This window comes from Eriocheir sinensis, chromosome 20 (genome assembly GCF_024679095.1).
Source record: "Eriocheir sinensis breed Jianghai 21 chromosome 20, ASM2467909v1, whole genome shotgun sequence".
In the NCBI taxonomy this organism is placed as follows: domain Eukaryota; kingdom Metazoa; phylum Arthropoda; class Malacostraca; order Decapoda; family Varunidae; genus Eriocheir; species Eriocheir sinensis.
This window is the reverse complement of record NC_066528.1, coordinates 7,490,484-7,512,790: the sequence shown is the minus strand read 5'-3', so window position 1 is coordinate 7,512,790 and position 22,307 is coordinate 7,490,484. Positions and strand designations below refer to the sequence as shown.

Here is a 22,307-nt window from a genome sequence, read left to right as displayed (position 1 = left end):
CAGATTGTCTCACCTGAAGATCCGCCACCCCAAATTGTTTCACCTGAAGATCCGCCACTCTAAATCGTCTCACCTGAAGATCCGCCACCCCAGATTGCCTCACCTTAAGATCCGCCACCCCAGATTGCCTCACCTTAAGATCCGCCACCCCAGATTGCCTCACCTTAAGATCCGCCACCCCAGATTGCCTCACCTTAAGATCCGCCACCCCAGATTGCCTCACCTTAAGATCCGCCACCCCAGATTGCCTCACCTTAAGATCCGCCACCCCAGATTGCCTCACCTTAAGATCCGCCACCCCAAATCGTCTCACCTGAAGATCTGCCACCTGAGACTCTCTAACTTGAAAATCAGCCTGACATTCAGGTGATAGTAAAGAATAATAAAACTATTATATAAGAAAATTAAAGTCATTTATTGAAACGTACGATAAAACCTAAAACGTGAACTCATTAAAAAGAGTGGATAAAATGCAGAAAAAAAAGTTAACTTCATTAAAAGTATGATACCTGAGATTTAGTACTCATGCAGTCTGAGCACTTATAATGGATATTGTGCAGCACTATGCTCACATAAGTTCTCAAAAGCATTTTTTGAAAATCGGTCATGCCACATGAATTCCTGCAGGTAGGAGTTTAACAGGTCTCACTTGGAGCCATGCATTTTCTTCATATAGCTCTTATGTCTATTCCAGTAGGATTCAATGGTTTGTGTGTGTACTCCACTGCCTGTCTACAAAATTTACCGAGTGATTCACTGATTTGTGTTCATACCCTAGACCTTGGATATTACGATATGCTCTCCACTCGTCACTGTGAATGACAGACCCTGGTCGAACCACTTTAGATACAATAGGAAGAAGGGTGGCAGCATCTCTCGCCTCGAATATTTCCATGTATCCAACCGCTGGTTTGGTGCTTCTGTCAACGATGCCGAAGACCCAAGTAGGAGTGTGAAGGCGCGTCCTCTGTGATGTTTTGGCATATGAGAGAAGCACGATTCATCGATTTCTACAGTAATCCCAGGCCCGCCTAACGTTACTGAATTTGCTTGGAAGTACGAAGCACATATTTCCCTGAGAAAGCTGTAGCAATCAATCGTAGTCTTCTCAGATAGGTTTACTTGACATCTTGCCGTTGTTTCTCCAATACGTTCACTCCAGAGATACATGACATGAACCCACTTCTGCATGTTCTCAAGACCAAGCTCTTGTAGGGATTGTAGTACAGGCACTGCAATGACGAGCACACCCGTGTCATTGGCTTTGATCATAAGGGACTTGATGCCTTCTGTTGTAGCATCCTTGCCATGCACAAATATGCGTGTGTCTGCTTCTTCACGAGAACAGGGAGACACAGCTTCTAGGGACTTCTAACTGTTACTGATGGCTTCATTTCCTTTTGTGACAATGACTTTGCTCGTCATCTGTGCTTCACAAATTTTATCTGCAAGAAAATGGAATAGCTCTGTCTTGCTTCTCTCATCCCTAAGAAAGCCTCTTCAGTTTGTTGGGGTCTTGCTGGTATCTATGACTTTCCTCCTGGTCCCCTGTCCCCGTTTTAATCTGGCATCCAACTTTAGACTTGACTTCATGTACACATCAAACACTGCATCCACCCTCTTGTGCTTAGCACAGTACAATTTTATGCATGGTAGGATATCTTGCCTGGCATAATCATCAAAAGTCTTTGATGTACACAGAGGCAGGGCATTGATCAGTGCTGAGCCATCCATGATGATAACATCTCCAATTGGTTCTTTGTTTGGCCTGTTCACTTGTGCTTCAAGGGATTCAGTCAACTGTGGCTTCTGACATATATGCAGATTACCATTGTGCAGGAACTGACTACAGTCATCCCTCAAATAGTACGGGGGTTAGGGACCCAGGATCCCCGTATTATTCGAAAATCCATATAAAATTAGTGCCCTCCCCCCTAGAAACACTCCTGGGCTGTGTTTGAGGGAGGGAATCGGGACTTTTAGAATGTCCCGAGTGCTCTCAAATGCGTAACACGGCAGCACGAGTTGCCAACTCGGCACGTCTGCTGGCTCCCGGCTTTGAGAGGTGGAGCGCCTTCGTGCTGTGATGACGTCATCAGCAAATATGGCGGCCCAAACAAACACATATAAGTGTTTCCATTGCATTTCACCTCTCTGTGCCACCATAACCACTGCAGCTTCCTTTTCATATTCTGTTGTAAGGAGTTCGTCAGCTAGAACAATTAGTAATGCAAGTTAAACGTCACCAGGAAGATCAGCGTACGCCATTTTGCTGCGAGTGAGATGCCATTACCATAGCAACGACGAGGCTTAGTAAAAGGATGGACTTTATCTCCACTCATCCAGCACTCTTGGAGCACTGGCAGTTACTGTGGCAAGAATTTCTTTTACACTATGATTTTCAGTGTGTTGGCCCTGAGGGAGTAAGCCATTTCAAAGGCTGTATTTGGGACCGAAAGGGACAACTACCTCCCGAACCAAGACCAAGACCAAGACCAAAGGAGAAATCCCAGGCCACCTGTGACATCAAGACCAAGATCAAGATCATAGATACAGTGAACACTGCTCTCATTCACGTGGTATGCTCTCCCTACGGCAACGTAACTCATCCCAAAACGTAACTTCTCCTAAATCTGAATTCGTCTGCAAGGTGAACACCTATCTCGAACGCTTTGGGGTGCTTTCAGCAGTTGTTTTGGTGGAACAGTGTTGCCACTCACACCATGGCTACTTGGTGCGACGAGCGGGAAATTTAAAAAAATTCTTCCATGACAATCCATATGAAACCGAAACCGTACTATTGGAAACCGAACTGTTTGAGGGACGACTGTAATTTTCATGCTTGAAAAATTCTTGCACATCACACTGTCCATTTTGGGAGGATATGAAGTCTTGAAAATAGCTGGCAGTCATCTTTAAGAACCTTAACCTTAGAAATATTGACATCCTGCTCATGCTTGAAGGAAGAGGTCATGTTTTTCTTTATTGCACTGTAGAATTGGCACCATTCATCCTGTAATCCATTGATGAAAGACAAGAATTTCCCTCTGTGGTGGTGAGTAGTGACCATTTCAGCAAGAGCTGGATCTGCAATGTTCTTTGTGTTTAATGCCTGCAGGTCAGCTGACTCTTCTTGGAAAGGGTTGCCCATTTACCGCAGCACCTTAGAGTGTGCTTCCACCCTCTCAAAGAAAGATTTCTGAGCACTCTGGCTCACCTCATGATATCTGCTGCTGCTGTTGTTTCTTCTGCACCTGACGTTGCCTCATATGCAGCAACTTGTCAAGTCACTTCAGGCCCAGCCACCAGCCACCTACGAAGTGCTGCTGGGTTTCCTGTCAACCCAGTTGCACCTCCATCCCCTTTAATCACGGCATTGTTTTGTTTGTGGGCTTGATCAATGGCCACGCCGGAGAACTCTCTTCCAGACTTGTGAACAACAAAGTTCCCCTTGCGGAACTCCTCAGCTACCTCTGGATGCTGTTGCTCAAGGGACATCATATCATGGAGGTGAATAGGAAGCCAGCGAGCATCGTTAATGTTGTTGTTTGCAAAAAAGAATGGGATCAGCTCTGAGAGTGCTTCCCTGTAGAGGTCAAAGATTCCTTCCCTGAAGGAGCAGATCAGCATGAATATGGTGAGCTCCATGTTCACCACGAGATTCCAGAAGTGGAACTGTGGACTTCCGTGCCTCCGCTGTTCACACCAGTCTTCAAAGCTCAAAGCTGATCTGCCTGGCTCCTCAGAACAGTAGTCATGAAATGCCTACTTCATCAGTTTGAACAGACTAAACTATTGTGAAGCAAAAGTATTACTTCTTTATTTTTTAATAAAAACTTTCTTTTAATGAAGCCCAACATTCTGTTTGTTTTATTTGCTGCATGGATGCATTGCTGTGAGAATTTGAGGTATGACGTGATTTTGAGAGGAGGAAGATGAATGCTTTGCCATAATCGCCTTAACTATCTGAAGCATTCCGGGGCCCTAATGCACAGTCACTAGCATATCAACGTGAATATCTACAGAGTCTTAATCTGGAGAGTTAATCTTATCAGGTAGAGAGAGAGAGCCAAGGAGCACGCGCAGTCATGCCCATTCACGCTCCCCTACCCTGCTTGCAGAGAGAAAGAGATAGAAAGAGAAAAAAAGACTGGGAGAGAAAAGAAAGAAAGAAAGAAAGAGAAAACATGAGAAAGAGAAAGTAAAAAAAGAGAAAAAAAATGAGAAAGAAAAAGAATGAAAGAAAGACAAATAAAGAAATAAAGATAGAGACAAAAAAGAAAGAAAAAAAGACAGAGAAAGAAACAGAAAGAAAGAGAAAGAAGGAAAGCAAAAGTTAGAGAAACAAAGAAAGAAAAAGAGAAAAAAAAAAAAAATAAAGAGACAAAGAAAAAAGTATAGAAAGAAAGATAAATAAATAAATAAAGAGACATAGAAAGAGAAAAAAGTATAGAAAGAAAGAGAAAAAAAGAAATAATGAGAGAAAGAATGAAAGAAAGAAGAGAAAGAAAATGAGAAAGAAAGAATTAGAATGAAAAATATATAGACAGAAAGAGACAGACAGGAAGAGAAAAAGAAAAAAGAGGAAGAGTGAGGGAAAGATAGAAAGAAAAAGAAAGAGAAAAAGAAAAAGAAAGAAAGCAAAAGAAAGAAATAATGAGAAAGAAAGCGAATGAAAAATATATAGACAGAAAGAAAGAGCCTTCCCTTCTTAATCTACACTCCTCCTCTTGTCTCCTGGGATGTGCAGGTGTGTAGGAAGGGAAGGGTGGGATGGGGCGGGGTCACAGTGGCAGGCTCTGAGTGAACTTCAAGGGAAAGGCTGAGGAAGTGGAAATCTGCCTTCTGCCCAGCCAAAAGTGTAAAATTGACAACGGCTGTCGCTGTACTTCAGGAAGGGAGAAGAAATAGAGACTCAGCGTAGTGTGTGTTCCTCTTAAAATGAGATCTTGGGTGGAGGAGAACATGAGAGTGTGATAAAAGACACAAGTGAGGGAGGGGGTGGAGGGACTGATAAGTGGGAGTGACAACCTAGCCATGTGGACACCTGCGCTTTAAGGGTTATCCCTTAAAGCGCAGGTGTCCACAATAGTGGACAGCCGGAGCGTGGGCTCGTAGCGCGGGTGTCCACAATAGTGGACATGGCATTTTTTTAATGAACGCGCCGCCAGATTTGATTAGTTTGTCGTCAAGTACAGTAAACATGCCGTTTTTGAGCTTTATATGGGTATGGTACACAGAAGCTGTAAAAAAGTTATGTTTTTTATTGCTAAATAATATAAAATAAGAACAATAGAGGTGGGTATCTGTCTATAATAATATGTTTTCATAGCTCCTACTTCATAACTCTGTACTCGTTCTACCAATGCTTATATGGTGTTCAAATTAACGTCAAAGGACAGCTAAGGAAAAGGACTTTACAATGATACCTCATTCAGCAACGTTAGCTCAGTAAGAGAGAAGATACTTGAGGTTGAAGTGAGGTGTGTTTTTGAGTGAATATGCCCGCGTGGCAGGCCAGGCGCGGCAAAATCTAGCCCGCGCTTTAAGTGTTAAAAGACATCTGGCTCTGCAAAAGCAAATAAAGGGTATTTTAATAATTTACTGCATGTAAATAACAAAAAATGTTCAAAATAACAAGAAATAGTAAATAACACCTGTTGACTGTGATGCAAGGCTATTTCAAGTACAGCAGACATGCCTACCATGCGTCTCCACACTATGTGAAACACCTACTACGCAAGGACCTAAAAATATAACCCACAAACTCTAAGTGCACGAGTTGAACCCAAAGTACGGAACGTGGAGGCAGGAATGAAGGAACTTATCAAATTCGCTCCCGAACTGACACTCCAGTCAGTCAAACAAAATGAGACACAAAACAGAAACAGGCGATGGAAATGTAGAATAACATGTGGCAGGGCACCGTGGAATGCGCATGGTGCACCTTTTACTTGTGTGTATTTTCAAGTGGCACTGCCCGGCCCATTCACTACCATCACCAAACCACACCGACACTCCAGTTAGTCTGAAGTCAGTCACTCAGTCAGTCAGTCAAAACAAAAGAGAAATAAGACAAGCGCTGAAAATGTAGAATGAACACAATAACGCATGGAAGGGCACAGTGGAATGCGCACAGCGCACATTTTACTTGTGTGTGTTTACAAGCGGTGCTGCCCGGGCCGGTTCACCGCCACCACCACATCACACCAACACTCCAGTCAGTCAGAAAAGAAAGAAAGAAAGAAAGACACAAAAACAAGCAATGAAAATAAAGAATAAGCAGATTAACACCGGAAAGCGCATGGCGCACCTCATACTTTTGTTTGTTTACAAGTGCTGCATCCCGCGATGACACCGCCAGATGAAAATGTAGAGTAGGCGAGGAGGAGAGAGAGAGAGAGAGAGAGAGAGAGAGAGAGAGAGAGAGAGAGAGAGAGAGAGACTTATTAACACGTTAACTGCGTTTGAACTTCCTCCCTGTCGTGTTTGGTTCAGCTCGGCGCAGCCTCAATACCATAGCTGGGCGTTATCGCCATACTTTATCGCTGATAACAAAATCGGGTTATCGGCCATCCGCTACTTATTTAAATATATATCGGTATCTTCGTTACTTTTGTAACCAAACTAGCGATAATCACTACTTTTTTCCACCTCTCAGAAAAAAGAAAAAAAAACATTGTCTCCCTACTGCGCATGCGTGGCCCGGTGTTTTATTAAAAACTTCAGGGTATGAAATATCTTCGGTGGAGAGATTTCATACTTAGATCATCAACATTAAAACACCAAGTTATTTTTTTGTTACTCAAAAATCAATGTATTAAAGAAAAAAAATCATTTAACTTTACCCATAAAATGATTATTCACTGCCTCAAATTTGATATTCCATATTCGTTTGTGAGCACGCCATGGTATTGAAGGTACCCGGTGTTGTGTTATTTGGTGTCCCGTCGTCAAAAGCTGGCGCTTTTGTTTACAAACACTGGCCTCGTGAACTGCGCATGCTCAGACCAGTAAGCGTAGACCTGTACAGTCTCACAAAGCTTTTTAACACATTAAGAGTTGCTGGAAAGCTGAATCAGACATGCAGTACCACCATCCTCGCTGTTTCTAGAACGCCACTCTGCACATACAAATACAACTCGTACAGAGTGTCGTTCTAGAAACAGCGGGGATGGTGGCAGTGGTACTGTATGTCTGATTCAGCCTTCCAGCAACTCTTAATTACGGTTAAAAAACTTTGTGAGACTGTACAGGTCTACGCTTGCTGGTCTGAGCATGCGCAGTTGACGAGAGACCAGTGTTTGTAAACAAAAGCGCCAGCTTTTGACGGTGGGGACGCCAAATAACACAACACCGGTTCAGGCGTTTCTAGTATTACCGTCCATATGTATGTGTCAACGTGTGGTTTTCAGGTTTTGTAAGTTTTCTAAAATACAGATAATGAAAATTTGAATTCATCTATGTTTTCTATCTGAAATATCAATATAGTATCATTTTCGCCTATCGGACTTATCGCTAGCTAGTATCGGAATTGTGGATTTATATCGGGTATTGGTTATCGGCTATCGCCTATATTTGTGTCTCCAGTTAACGAATATCGGTTATCACCGATAAGGTTTTTCATTATCAGTTATCGGTTATCGGGAATAAGGTTTTCTGTCATCGTGCCCAGCTATGCTCAATACCATGCGAGCCCCTGACTCGAGAGGAGATGTGTAGCTTCACTCTGGTTATGAGCCCCTCTCGTGAAAGGAGAAGGGTGAGGGGAGGGAGGGTCAGAAAGGAGAGTCAAGTCAGGGCTTTGGTCAGGACATGACCTGACTTAGGTCAGGTCATGTCCATTCCTGTCACACACACAGAAGGTGAAATGAGAAGGATGTGGGGAGGATGGGGCAGAAATGAGTCAGATCAGGGCTTTGGTCAAAACATGACCTGACTCAGGTCAGGTCATGCCCTGACTTGCCACACACACACACACAGAAGGGGAATAAGAATGGTGTGGGGAGGGAGGGGCAGAAAGGAGAGTCAGGTCAGGGCTTTGGTCCGGATATGACCTGATTCTCCCTTCTGCCCATCCCTCCCCCCACCTTTCTCATTTCCCTTTCTGTGTGTGTGTGTGTGTGTGTGTCATGACATGACCTGACTCTCCCTTCTGCCCCTCCCCCCACACCCTTCTAATTTCCCTTTATGTGTGTGACGCACACCCAGAAAATTTGCCGGTTGCCCAAGCTGCCACCAACGCGGTGGGAAGTAAAAGGCCCAGTGTGACGCCAGCTTATGAACAACCGACAACTCGCTCCAGGATCAGCACATGGGTATTGCCAGTAGCCACAACAGTTAAGAAAAAAGGCCAGTGTGACACCGCCTTAAAGCAGTGAGGCCGCTGATTGGGTTAGCGCCGGCGACAATGTCATTGGACTCCCAGCAAATCACAAGCGTGTTTTCAGAGCTCAGCCAATCGTAAGGCTTCATCTGTGGCTTTAAAATGACCCATTCTCTCTTCCTGTTTTCTTCCTTTTTCCAAGGGACGTATTTTGAGATAACAAGGGAGTAAAGGAGGAAAAAAGTGAGCTCCAGGTGGCAGCATGAGCCATTTATAATGGTGCCACTATAAACAGTCACCTGCGCCATGACGGGCTCGGGGCCGACCATCAGGCCCAGATGGATAGTCTACCGGCACCAAAGGCCACATACAAAAAATAAAATAAATAAATAAATAAATAAATAAATTAAAAATCCAAGGGTCGGAACAAATAAGCGCTTTTTCGGTGTTTTCAATACCTCGCGTTTCGCGATCCTCAAGTTTACCGCTGTACCTTCGGACCGAAGCGAGCGCGAAACTCGGGAGGGTACTGTCAACAGTACCCTCCCGAGTTCCGCGCTATTCGAGTTTCGCGATCCTCGAGTTTTGCAATTAATCCTAAGTTCTTACCATCCCGACATTCGTGCATTATCGCCCTGAGTTTCGCGTTGCTTTGACATGTAGATACAGGTCACATCTACCTACCGTCAGTGTCACGCGCGATTCCTTAAGGCAGTGTCATACTGGCCGTTTTCCTCCAACTGTTGGGGCTACTGGCAACCGCAGTTGCCCGTGCACCCAACCGGGAGCGAATTGTCGGTTGTCCATACTGATGGGAAATGGTTGAGGGTATGAGCAACCACGCAGTTGTATGTAAACAAACAGATGACGGCAGTGGCTGAGGAGTGAGGAGCAGTGGAAAATGTGTAGTGCGGCGAATAGACCTGATGAGGGAGCCTCCCATAACCCACTTGACGAGGGGGGCACCTTTTTGGCCAACTCGGTAAGGAGTGGCTCTCCCATCATGCTGGTCGTGGGTTCAATCCCAGGTAGCCTGCAAATACCCTCTCCTGGTCTTGATTAATTTCTTATGTGTTTTGATACATGCAGAGGTCGTGTTGGAAAATAGAGGAAATAGAAAAGTAAGCTCTCGGGGTATGACAAATGGCCAACCAAGAAACTCGTAAAGTAGACTGGCAGAGCTGCTTTCTTCACTATTTAATTGGTACAGGGCGGCGGCTTTATTTACGATGTACATATGGACAATTGACCTTGGCCATGTGTGATGCACACGCGGAAAAGTTAGAGTTGCCAGCCGCTTCTATCGCCAATGTGGCTGGAGGAAAATGGCCCAGTAAAGGCACTGTCACACAAGCTAATTTCTCGGAAATTTTTCACCGAAATTATCTCCCGACAATTTTCTGCCTCGAATTTATCTTTAAGTTTGATCACACAGAGGACTGTTACATTCCTGGATATATCAGCTGAAAAGTAAAACAAACAATGGATCAAGACGTTGCAGAGTTTGCTTTGTGGTGTTTGCTGAAGAAAAAGGAAAAAATGAAAAAGCACTTGTTGGTTTGTGAGTGGTTAGGTCGGAGACAGAGGGAGAGTGTGTTACAGCTTGCTACTGTTAACTAAATGCCATGAGGACCCAGACACGATAATGCAGTGGCTACGCTTGGACAAGACTCAAGTCCAAGACCTGCTCAACCTGGTTACTCCAAGGTTATCTAGCTTTGTGGAACTCATTGTGGTACTGGAAAAAAACACGCGGCTAGCTACTAAGCCAATCAGCTGATACGCTCTTCTTCTTGTAACCACAACTTACCGACCTCATGAGAAAATAACCGACATGCTGGTGACTGAGTTTCTGACTAGAATTTTGATGAGTTTCCCGTGAAATGCAGCTGACTTTGAATCTCTGTACAAAATTCTCAAGAACAAGCCGTTGGGTGAGCGTGTTCACATGTGTTGGGGCGAGATTCACAGAGATGTGTGCTAATGTCCCACAGTAAAAGCTACAAACTAATGATTTAACTATCAATGTTGACTTCAGACTCACAAAGCTTTCGTTTCGTCATAGTTAGAGGCTGCTGATTGGATAAGCACCATCGATGATGTCATCAGACTCGGCCATTCACAAGCGTGTATTCAGAACTGGCAGCCAATCGTAAGGCAGCTAGCCCCCTTCAGCTGCGGCTTCAAAACGGCCCGTTCTCTCTTCACATTTTCTTCCTTTTTACACAGTACGTATTTTGAGATAAAAAGGGAGCAAGATGGGGAAAAAAGTCAGCTTCTCCACAGGCCAAAACAAATAAGCGTTTCTTCAGTGTTTTCAAAACCCCGAGTTTCGCGATCTGCGAGTTTAGCGCTATACCTGCGGAATGAAGCAAGCGCGAAACTCGGAAGGGTACTGTAGAAGAATTCCTACTATGCAAATTCCTATTACACGAGCTTGTTTGTCGCCCACATAGTAGCGTAGAACATGCCTACAGTACCCTCTCGAGTTTTGCGCTATCTGAGTTTCACGATCCACGAGTTTCGCGGTTAGTCCTAAATTCTGACCATCCCGACTTTCAAGCATTATCACCCCGAGTTTCACGCTGCTTTGACACGTACGGGTCACGTCTACTTACCATCGGTGTCACGCGCGCTAACTTTAAAGGTAGTATCACACTGGACGTTTTCCTTTAAACATTGTGGCTATGGCGAGCGCGTGCGCACGAGAGAGAAAACGGGAAGAGAGAACGGGTCGTTTTGAAGCCACAGTTGAAGGCGGCTGCCTTATGATTGGCTGACAATTCTGAAAACACGCTTGTGATTCGCTGGGAGTCTGATGACGCCGTCGCCGATGCTCACCCTTTTAGCGGCTTCACTGCCTTAAGGCGGTGTCACAATGTCCGTTTTCGTGCAACCGTTGGGGCTACGGGCAATGCCCATACGCCCAACTGGGAACGAGTTCACGGTTATCCGTAAGCTGCTGTCCCACAGGGCATTTTTCTTCCCACCGAGTTGGCGCCAGCTAGGGCAACTGGCAACTCCAGCTTTTCCGGGTGTGCGTCACACACGGCCAAGGTCAGTTGCCTGTATCCACATCCACAATGTAAACAAAGCATTTGCCCTGTATCGACATGGCATCGTCAGCTAAAGTAAGGGCTGTCACGGCTTGTGCTGCCATTACCCAAGTTTTGGACTTGTTAATGCAGTTAAATGGAAGGAAGAAACAGTTGTAGGTGTGGCATGCCTGTGGGAATGGAATAGACAAAGCAATCACACAGTGCAGGGACGATAGCTTGTTTTAAGAGTAGACTGGATAGCTACATGGACGAGGATAACAGGTGGTAGTGAGGTGTGGGTGCAGAAAGGTGATAGGGTACTGGAGCATACGCCCGTACCGAAGGTAAACGGGGATCAAGCCTCTACCTGTAACCCCTGAAACTACACCTCACCCATCGTGGGTAGTGGGGGGGATTCTGGAGCTGCCCTGTGTAGGCCACTCAGCCTCTTGCAGTCTCCATGTGTTCTCATGTTCTTATGTTTATGTTCCTCATGCCAGTTCTCATTGTCACCACTGCGTGTGCTCGGCCAACCCACCCATCTTGACTCAACCACATAAACACATGGATCGAATAACAACACACACACACACACACATACACCAGACTCATTAGGAACCATTGCAAACCATTTCTTGAGTGTGTTAGAACGTATTTGGTAAGTGGCTCACATGAACCAAACCTAGCTCTTGGCAAGAGAGCAGTTATCTTTAACACTGCTCTCTTCTTGCCATTGGGTGTTTAGTTTGTATGAACCACTCACCAAATAAGTTCTAACACACTCTAGGAAATGGCAAAGCCATTTTTGTTTGTGAGAAATATCTGCCATGGTTCATGATGAGTCTGGTGTGTGTGTGTGTGTGTGTGTGTGTGTGTGTGTGTGTGTGTGTGTCTTTGTTGTTACACGATCCACGTATGTGCTTATGTGGTCGGAGTCTAGACGGGTGGGTTGGCAGCGCACGCGCAGTGGTGACAAAGAGAACTGGCACGGAGGAACCACAGGCATGCCACACCCACAACTGATTCTTCCTTCCATTAACTGTAGCAACAAGTCCATAACTTGGGTAATGGCAGCACAAGCCGAGGCAGCCCTTACTTTAGCAGACAACGCCATGTCGATACAGGGCAAGTGCTTTGTTTACGTTGTGGATGTGGATAAGGGCAACCGACCTTGGCCGTGTGTGACGCACACCCGGAAAAGTTGGATTTGCCGGTTGCCCAAGCTGCCGCCAACGCAGTGGGAAGACAAAGGCCCAGTGTGACACCAGGTTACGGACAACCGACAACTCGCTCCCGGATGGGCGCACGGGCGTTGCCAGTTGCCACAACTGTTAGAGGAATACGGCCAGTGTGACACCGCCTTAAGGCAGCGAGGCCGCTGACCAGATGAGTGCCGGCGATGATGTCATCGGACTCCCAGCGAATCACAATCGTGTTTTCAGAGCTCAGCCAATCGTATGGCTTCATCTGTGGCTTTAAAATGACCCGTTCTCTCTTCCTGTTTTCTTCCTTTCTCCAAGGGACGTATTTTGAGATAACAAGGGAGTAAAGGAGGAAAAAAAGTGAGCTCCGGGGGGCAGAATGAGCCAATCATAATGGCTCCACAATAAACAGTTACCTGCGCCATGACAGGCTCGGGGCCGACCATCAGGCCCAGATAAATATTCTAGCGGCACCATGGCCCACATGTAAAAGAAAAAAATTAAATAAATAAATAAATAAATAAAAAAAAAATCTCCACGGGTCAGAACAGATAAGCGCTTTTTCAGTGTTTTCAATACCTCGGGTTTCGCGATCCTCAAGTTTAGCGCTATACCTTCACAACGAAGCAAGCGCAAAACTCGAGAGGGTACTGTACAATATTAGGACAAATTCCTTATGTATAGGCACTTGCAGAGCCAGAAGTCATTTTATGTGGCTGCAGTGTTATGATTTGTAGGTATTTGAAAGGCTATAAATTGTTCAAGTATGATCTGACTATGCTGTTTGATACAAATTGTCCTTCGTGTGCTTGTATTGTACATTATTGAGGCGAATCATCATGTTTGCGGTTTATATGAGATGGCTTGAGGGTTTTTTGTATACACAAACACCGAAATATTACTGAAATAAAAAGCTGGTCTTCACACAATTATGAACTAACAATGTGCGGGTGCCATATCTACATTTACAAGTGGACAGATGGAATGAAACTGACTATAGTGCCTGGAGGCAGTGCCCTGCTTGGCCTTCCTCACCCCGGGGAGGGCCAAGTCCCCAACTCACCTGCAGGGTTGCTGCATCTAGTGAGTGGTGCTGCTCCTTCAGGGTGTGGAGGCACAGCCGGCCGGCTTCAAGGCTTATTCTTGCAAGTCGGCGCTGACCTTTCACCTGGTGGACTGCAAACACCCGGCCAGCCTGTATCAGGCTCAAGGCAGGCTGCGACAGGCTGCGGAGATCCTTGGCCTGCAAAGAACCCCAGTGGAGGGAAGGGAAGAGCAGAAAACAAGAGCTTGTAAAGAGCACTGATGACTCCTTAAAGGAGCAAACACAGCAGTTATACAGTGACAAGTTAAGGGAACTTTACAGTGCTGTGTTGTGGTGAGGTAAACACAACAATTATAGTGACAAGTTAGGAAAACTTTAGTCCTGTGTCAAGGGACTTATTGCAACAAGTGACACCTTGAGGCTTCCTTACCTTCAAGTTCAGCGTCAAGATGAGTTTCACTCTGTCCATGATGGTGGAGCCTGGGTCTGACTGGACCTGGAGCTTTTCTGAGGCTGACTGGGGCCTGGGCTCTTCTGAGCCTGATTGGGAACTGAGCTCCTCTGGGTGTGACTGGGAACTAAGCTCTGCTGGGTCTGACTGGGGCCTGGGCTCTACTGGGTCTGACAGGGGCCTGGGCTCTGCTGGGTCTGACAGGGGCCTGGGCTCTACTGGGTCTGACAGGGGCCTGGGCTCTACTGGGTGTGACAGGGGCCTGGGCTCTGCTGGGTCTGACAGGGGCCTGGGCTCTGCTGGGTCTGACAGGGGCCTGGGCTCTGCTGGGTCTGACAGGGGCCTGGGCTCTGCTGGGTTTGACAGGGGCCTGGGCTCTGCTGGGTTTGACAGGGGCCTGGGCTCCTCTGAAGTAACAGAAGAAGGAGTTTCCAGAGCCGCCTGGACAGCCTGAGCAGCCTCCAGCGCTGCACTAGATGCCTCTCTCACCTGAAACAACAACACTGGGTCAGGGAAAAAGCTCACACTCTTGTCCTTGTTACTCTTGAAGGGGAAGGCACAAAGACTGCCCCACTGTGTGTGGCCTGTTGTTGTTACTCTTGAAGGGGAAGGCACAAAGACTGCCCCACTGTGTGTGGCCTGTTGTTGTTACTCTTGAAGGGGAAGGCCCAAAGACTGCCCCACTGTGTGTGGCCTGTTGTTGTTACTCTTGAAGGGGAAGGCCCAAAGACTGCCCCACTGTGTGTGGCCTGTTGTTGTTACTCTTCAAGGGGAAGGCCCAAAGACTGCCCCACTGTGTGTGGCCTGTTGTTGTTACTCTTGAAGGGGAAGGCCCAAAGACTGCCCCACTGTGTGTGGCCTGTTGTTGTTACTCTTGAAGGGGAAGGCCCAAAGACTGCCCCACTGTGTGTGGCCTGTTGTTGTTACTCTTGAAGGGAAGGCACAAGACTGCCACACTGTGTGTGGCCTGTTGTTGTTACTCTTCAAGGGGAAGGCACAAAGACTGCCCCACTGTGTGTGGCCTGTTGTTGTTACTCTTGAAGGGGAAGGCACAAAGACTGCCCCACTGTGTGTGGCCTGTTGTTGTTACTCTTCAAGGGGAAGGCACAAAGACTGCCCCACTGTGTGTGGCCTGTTGTTGTTACTCTTCAAGGGGAAGGCCCAAAGACTGCCCCACTGTGTGTGGCCTGTTGTTGTTACTCTTGAAGGGGAAGGCACAAAGACTGCCCCACTGTGTGTTGTCTGTTGTTGTTACTCTTCAAGGGGAAGGCACAAAGACTGCCCCACTGTGTGTTGTCTGTTGTTGTTACTCTTCAAGGGGAAGGCACAAAGACTGCCCCACTGTGTGTGGCCTGTTGTTGTTACTCTTCAAGGGGAAGGCACAAAGACTGCCCCACTGTGTGTGGCCTGTTGTTGTTACTCTTCAAGGGGAAGGCACAAAGACTGCCCCACTGTGTGTTGTCTGTTGTTGTTACTCTTCAAGGGGAAGGCCCAAAGACTGCCCCACTGTGTGTGGCCTGTTGTTGTTACTCTTCAAGGGGAAGGCACAAAGACTGCCCCAAGGTGTGTACCCTTGTGTATGCCTTACTGTATGTACCCTTGCATATGCCTCACTGTATGTACCCTTGTATATGCCCCACTATGTGTACCTTTGTGTTTCAATCAGTCAATCAATGGGGGCATATGCCAGGGAGGGCGTCGCCTCCCCCACCCTATGACGCCAGGTCCCAGGGTCCCTCCTGGCAAGTCTCCATTCAGGCCCCCTTCATATACTGAGTACCTCCTGGCAGGATCTATCGATTTGCTCAAGCCGTGAACTCCGTGGGCGTCCCCTTGGCTTCCTCCACTCAGGATTGTCTCTTACAGAGACAACCCAATGAGCAGGATCCGCTTCTAGGTAACTTGCCACATGCTCGAATAGCTGGAGTTGGCATTGACAGACTATGCAGGTAATATTTGTCAAATTAGTCTCACGGAGTAGTCGCCAGTTTGACACAAATTCATTCCAGCAATATCCCATGATTCTGCATAGACATTTATTACCAAAGGTATCAATCTGCCTCTCAAAGTCCCCATTTAGTGTCCATGTCTCAAAGCCATACAGTAAGACAGGGAGCACAAGGGACTCTGTCCTTCTGCACATGTATCAGCAATGCCATATACTCATGCTGAGTGAGTCCATAACACCGTGGGCCAAGCCAATCTGCTGTAAGACTTCCTGGCGAGACTCACCGTTGTTATGAACTACGCTACCAAGATACGTGAAACTTTCCAAGATTTCAATGTCCTCGCCACATGCATGTTTAGATCACTGTTTCATGTAGCAAGCCTCCAAACACCTGTACCTTGGTCATGGCCCAGGACTCAGGAGACCTGAAGTCTCAAGGGCTTTGGCTCCTTGTGCAGTCCCTCGAGAGCCATCACCAAAGTCTTCAGCAACTCTGCCAGGATCACTGCATCATCGGCAAAAACTAGGTCAGTGACCTTGGTATTGCCAATGGATGCTCACATAAACTCTGGTCCACAACTCTGCCCAGTACCCAGTCCATACAAGTGCTGAAAAGCGATGGGGCAAGGACACAGCCCTACCTCACTCCTGCATTCATGGGAAAGAAGCTTGACAAGCCCCCCATACACTTCACAGCACTCTCAGTCCCAGAATACAGGCCAGTCAGCAAACCAATAGTCTTCGCAGGAATCCCACGGAGTCGTAGAAGATCCCAGATTGCCTCACGATGTACTGAGTCAAAACACCTTCTTGAGATCGACATAGGCTGCAAGCATCCCCTGTTGAAACTCACATTGGCATTCCACCATTATGCGAAGTGCTAGGGTACGGTCAGTTGTTGACTTACCAGGCATGAACAGAGACTGTTCAGGTCTCTGCAACTCCAGCAGCTGGCTGCGAATTTGCATCGGCAATAGGTGGGCAAGCACTTTGCCTGGAACATTGAGCATTGTAATACCATGGTAGTTGTTGCAGTCATGGAAGTCCCCTTTCCCTTTTCAGATAGGGATGACCAGCCTCCTCTTCCAGTCAGGAGAAATGAAATCTTGGGAGATTTCAATGTTCACCACCAGCTTTGGCTTTCATCCTCTTTCACTGACCAGCCTGGTGAATAAGCCTACAACTTTGTTCTCCTCAACGACCTAGAGCAGTTGGTTCAGCACCCTACACGTATTCCCGACCGTCTTGGAGACCGACCAAACATTCTAGACCTCTTCCTTACCTCTAAACACTTCTGCTTACTCTGTCAAACTGTTTTCTCTATTGGGCTCCTCCGATCACAACCTTTTTTCTGTATCCTGTCCTATCGCTCCTGTACATCCTCTGGACCCGCCGAACAGGCGATGCTTCTGGCATTTTGCTTCAGCTCGGTGGGACGACCAGAGGATGTACTTTTCTGATTTCCCGTGGAATGACTACTGCTTCCAGTATAGAGACCCCTCTGTGTGTGCCCAGCGCATCACAGAGGTGATTGTCTCTGGAATGGAGTCATACATTCCATGTACTTTCTCTACTCCTCATGCTAAAAAGATTTGGTTTAATCATGCTTGTTGTCGTGCTGCCAAAGATTGAGAGGCAGCTCACAGAAGGTACCAGAGCCTTTGCACTCCTGCTAACCATGATCTTTATATTTCAGCCCGGAATCGTGCCAAATCTATTCTTCGACTTACCAAAACATCTTTCATAAATAGAAAATGTCAAAACCTTGCTTTCTTTAATTCTTCCTGTGACTTCTGGCACCTAGCCAAAAATGTCTCCTCCAATTTCACTTCTTCATCTTTCCCTCCTCTCCTTAACCCTGACGGCAGCACTGATGTCCCATCTATCTCTAAGGCTGAACTTTTCTTTCAAATTTTCTTTGACAATTCCACTCTAGACGATTCTGGGCATATTCCTCCTACTCATCCCCTCTCTGACTCCTTTATGCCTGTTATTAAGATTCTTAAGAGTGATGTTTTCTATGCCCTTTCTGGCCTCAACTCTCAGAAAGCTTATGGACCTGATGGAGTGCCTCATATCGTACTTAAAAACTGTGCTTCCATGCTGACACCCTGCCTGGTCAAACTCTTATGCCTCTGCCTGTCAACATCTACCTTTCCTTCCTGCTGGAAGTATGACTTCATACAGCCTGTGCCTAAGAAGGGTGACCAATCCCATCCCTCAAACTATCGCCCTATAGCTTTACTTTCCTGCCTATCTAAAGCTTTTGCATCAATCCTTAACTGGAAGATTCAAAAGCACCTTTCCACTTCTGATCTGATCACCAGTATGGGTTCCGCAAGGGGCATTCTACTGGCAATCTTCTTGCTCTCTTAACACGTTGCCTGCGGCTGGCAGCACAGCGAACTCTCCAGTACTGCGATTCAAACAATTTGCCCTCACTTCAGTGCAGCTTATCCCAGTGGAGCGAGAGGAGGTGAGTGTTGTTTGGTGGTACCCCTGAACGCATTGGCCATGCCAAACGGTTCGCCCACCGGTGGGTCATATTGCAAACCAAGAGGAATATATGACATTACTGCGATATGACCCACCGGTGGACATACTTTAATTGTCACTATTCTGTGCGTCTCTTTACATACCTGAGCTTTTCATACCTAGCAGCTTGTTTATATATTATTGTCGCTTTGTTTCATAGATGGAGAAAATAAATAATGCAAGCTTTTCTGGTCATCCTAGTTCAACAGAAGAGAGAGAAGAAAGCCCAAATGAGGACTCTGATGATCCACGTAATGAAACAGTCTTTTTGCTCCTTTGATAGCCAATCACTTGATATAGGATAGGCGGTGGCTGAATGGTTAGCGTGTGGGGCCCGCATTCACTGGGCCATGGACAGCGTAGGTTCGAATCCCCACGCTACCACCTGGGATTTTTTAGTCACCTCCGAGTGGCCTAAGACTACCCACATGCTGTCATGAAGACCACCCATCAACCCGGACTCTAGAAGAAACTGTCCAAGTGAATCAAGAATGAGTTCCGGGGAGCAGCATGAGCCAAGCATAACTGGCACCACTATGAAAAATTGCCTGCGCCCTGACAGGCTTGGGCCGACAACCAGGCCCATGAAGAAAGCCTACCGGCGCTACAGGTCGAGATGTAAGAAAAAAAAAAGATTCTGAAAATTATGTGACTGATGAGGAGGAGGAAGAGGAGGACTTTGTTGATGATTTAGCTGTATCATCTTTTTGTAGTTGCAAAAACGTTACAGCAACACAGCATTACTTTCCATTCCCAAGAAAGGAAGAACTCTGTGTGAAAGCTTCATCATCATCAGAAGAGAAGATTTCATTAACATTATTAGGGTTCATATTTCAACTTGATGGTATGATCAGAAATATTACGTTGGAAAATCTCTATTGAAAAACACAGAGTTATTTATAGCAACATTTCACTCGCCCCAAACCATCACGGTGCTCGAGACACCCTGTATGATGATGTTAAAAAAATGAGTGTAGCACGCGCCATGATGGTTGGGGCGAGTGACATGTTGCTACAAACAACCCTGTGTTTTCAATATGTGGAGCTTCATCTGCATTCTGATCACACTATCGTGTTCATGAGATTTTCCTACGTCATGTAATAATATATTTCTGCAGTCAATGAGCAATTGTTTAATATAGTGAGCATAAGTAAAACATGTTATAAACATTTTTTTAACATCTTCATGGTTCAACTCATCGTAATACCATTTTCTTTTTTGTTTTGTCGAGTTTTTACAATACATCTTGATTCTCCAGTCACTGCTGAGTCTGATGGTGTCAACCAAAACTGGCTAGCTCGTATATGAGGTGAGCTATGGCATATAATATAGAAACATGTCTCACTCAAGCATGCAAGATGTGGTGCGACACTAGTGTTAACGGGAGAGCGGAGCAGCCAATCAGCTGCAAGCTTACCAACCTGCCTAGGCGCCAAAAATCTAGCTTAAGTGAACAGACTATAGTGTTTATCAATACGACATAAGATCTATGAAGTTCACCATTGATTGATTTCTTGTCATAGTTTGTTCAGCAGATTATATAAGGAATTTCACAAAAAAAGGAAATATGACAAAAACAACACTGAAGCCTAGCCAGGAAATTCCATTTATGAAAGAGCTATTTGCATTATTTGTTATAGGAAAGTTTTCCATGTTCTTTTGAATGAAAAAAAATGGAAGATATTATGTATTTTTATTATGTATCAGGAAAATGTCACACAAAAATAAGGTCTTTTTTGTATTATTTTTTTCTTATAAATGAAATGATGAAATATTTTCAATATTATTTAGCTATCATTTTTCTATGGCATCCTACAACTGCTGACTACTGTAATTTAACTATATAATCCAATTCCTTTCAATAATATAAAGAAAACGTGAAATATATGAAAACAAATTTACGACCCACCGGTGGGTCATATCGCAACATATAAAAGAAGCTGATGACCCACCGGTGGGTTGCATCGCAGGTAACGTGTTAAATGACTCTTGGTCATCCTCTCTTAGCCGTTTCGATGAAACCTTCTCAGTTGCGCTAGACATATCGAAAGCTTTCGATAGAATCTGGCACAAGTCTTTGCTTTCTAAACTGCCCTCTTTCGGATTCTATCCCTCTCTCTGTTCCTTTATCTCCAGCTTCCTTTCCGGCTGTTCTATCTCTGCTGTCGTAGATGGTCACTGTTCTTCCCCTAAACCTATCAACAGTGGTGTTCCACAGGGCTCTGTTCTATCACCCACTCTCTTCCTGTTACTCATCAATGATCTTCTTTCCTATCCACTCATATGCTGATGACTCCACTCTGCATTATTCAACGTCTTTCAACAGAAGACCCTCTCAACAGGAATTACAAAACTCCAGACTGGAGGCTGCAGAACGCTTAACCTCAGACCTTGCCATCATTTCCGATTGGGGTATAAAGAACCTTGTGTCCTTCAATGCCTCAAAAACCCAGTTTCTTCACCTATCAACTCGACACAATCTTCCAAACACCTATCCCCTATTCTTCAACAACACCCAGCTGTCACCTTCTTCAACACTAAATGTCCTCGGTCTACCCTTAACTCAATATCTCAACTGGAAACTTAACATCTCTCTTACTAGATCAGCTTCCTCGAGGTTGGGTGTTCTGTATCGTTTCCACCAGTTTTTCTCCCCCGCACAGATGCTTTCCATGTATAGGGGCCTTGTCCGCCCTCGTATGGAGTATGCATGTCACGTGTGGGGGGCTCCACTCACACAGCTCTTCTGGACAGAGTGGAGTCTAAGGCTCTTCATCTCATTAGCTCTCCTCCTCTTACCGATAGTCTTCTACCTCTTAAATTCCACCGCCATGTTGCTTCTCTTTCTACCTTCTATCGATATTTTCATGCTGACTGCTCTTCTGAACTTGCTAACTGCATGCCTACTTCCTCCCGCAGCCCTGCAGCACGCGACTTTCTACTCATGCTCATCCCTATACTGTCCAAACCCCCTTATGCAAGAGTTAACCAGCATCTCCATTCTTTCATCCCCTTCACTGGTAAGCTCTGGAACAGCCTTCCTTCGTTTGTATTTCCTCCTGCCTATGACTTGACTTGACTTGACCCACTGTGTGTACCCTTGTGTATGCCCCACGGTGTGTACCACTGTGTATGCCCCACTGTGTGTATCCTTGTGTATGCCCCACTGTGTGTACCCTTGAGTATGCCCCATTGTGTGTATCCTTATGTATGCCCCACTGTGTGTACCCTTGAGTATGCCCCACTGTGTGTACCACTGTGTATGCCCCACTGTGTGTACCCTTGTGTATGCCCCACTGTATGTACCCTTGTGTGTGCCCCACTGTGTGTACCCTTGTGTATGCCCCATGGTGTGTACCACTGTGTATGCCCCACTGTGTGTACCCTTGTGTATGCCCCACTGTATGTACCCTTGTGTATGCCCCACTGTGTGTACCCTTGTGTATGCCCCACTGTGTGTACACTTGTGTATGCCCCACTGTGTGTACACTTGTGTATGCCCCACTGTGTGTACACTTGTGTATGCCCCACTGTGTGTACACTTGTGTATGCCCCACTGTGTGTACACTTGTGTATGCCCCACTGTATGTACCCTTGTGTATGCCCCACTGTGTGTACACTTGTGTATGCCCAACTGTGTGTACACTTGTGTGCCCCACTGTGTGCACTTGTGTATGCCCCACTGTATGTACACTTGTGTATGCCCCACTGTGTGTACACTTGTGTATGCCCCACTGTGTGTACACTTGTGTATGCCCCAC

The 22,307-nt window shown here is 46.0% G+C and overlaps 1 protein-coding gene across 1 annotated transcript in view; it reads right to left on the bottom strand.

Annotated features, from left to right (window-relative positions):
• LOC127001053 (uncharacterized) overlaps window positions 1–22,307 on the bottom strand; it is a 35,591-nt gene that overhangs the window by 1,593 nt on the left and 11,691 nt on the right. Inside the window, exons 3-6 of the mRNA XM_050865222.1 lie at window positions 14,042–14,551; window positions 13,602–13,809; window positions 1,184–1,328; window positions 74–338 (exon numbers count right to left, since the gene is read on the bottom strand). Coding sequence (XP_050721179.1) covers window positions 74–338; window positions 1,184–1,328; window positions 13,602–13,809; window positions 14,042–14,551 — 1,128 coding nt within the window. The remainder of the gene's footprint in view (window positions 1–73; window positions 339–1,183; window positions 1,329–13,601; window positions 13,810–14,041; window positions 14,552–22,307) is intronic.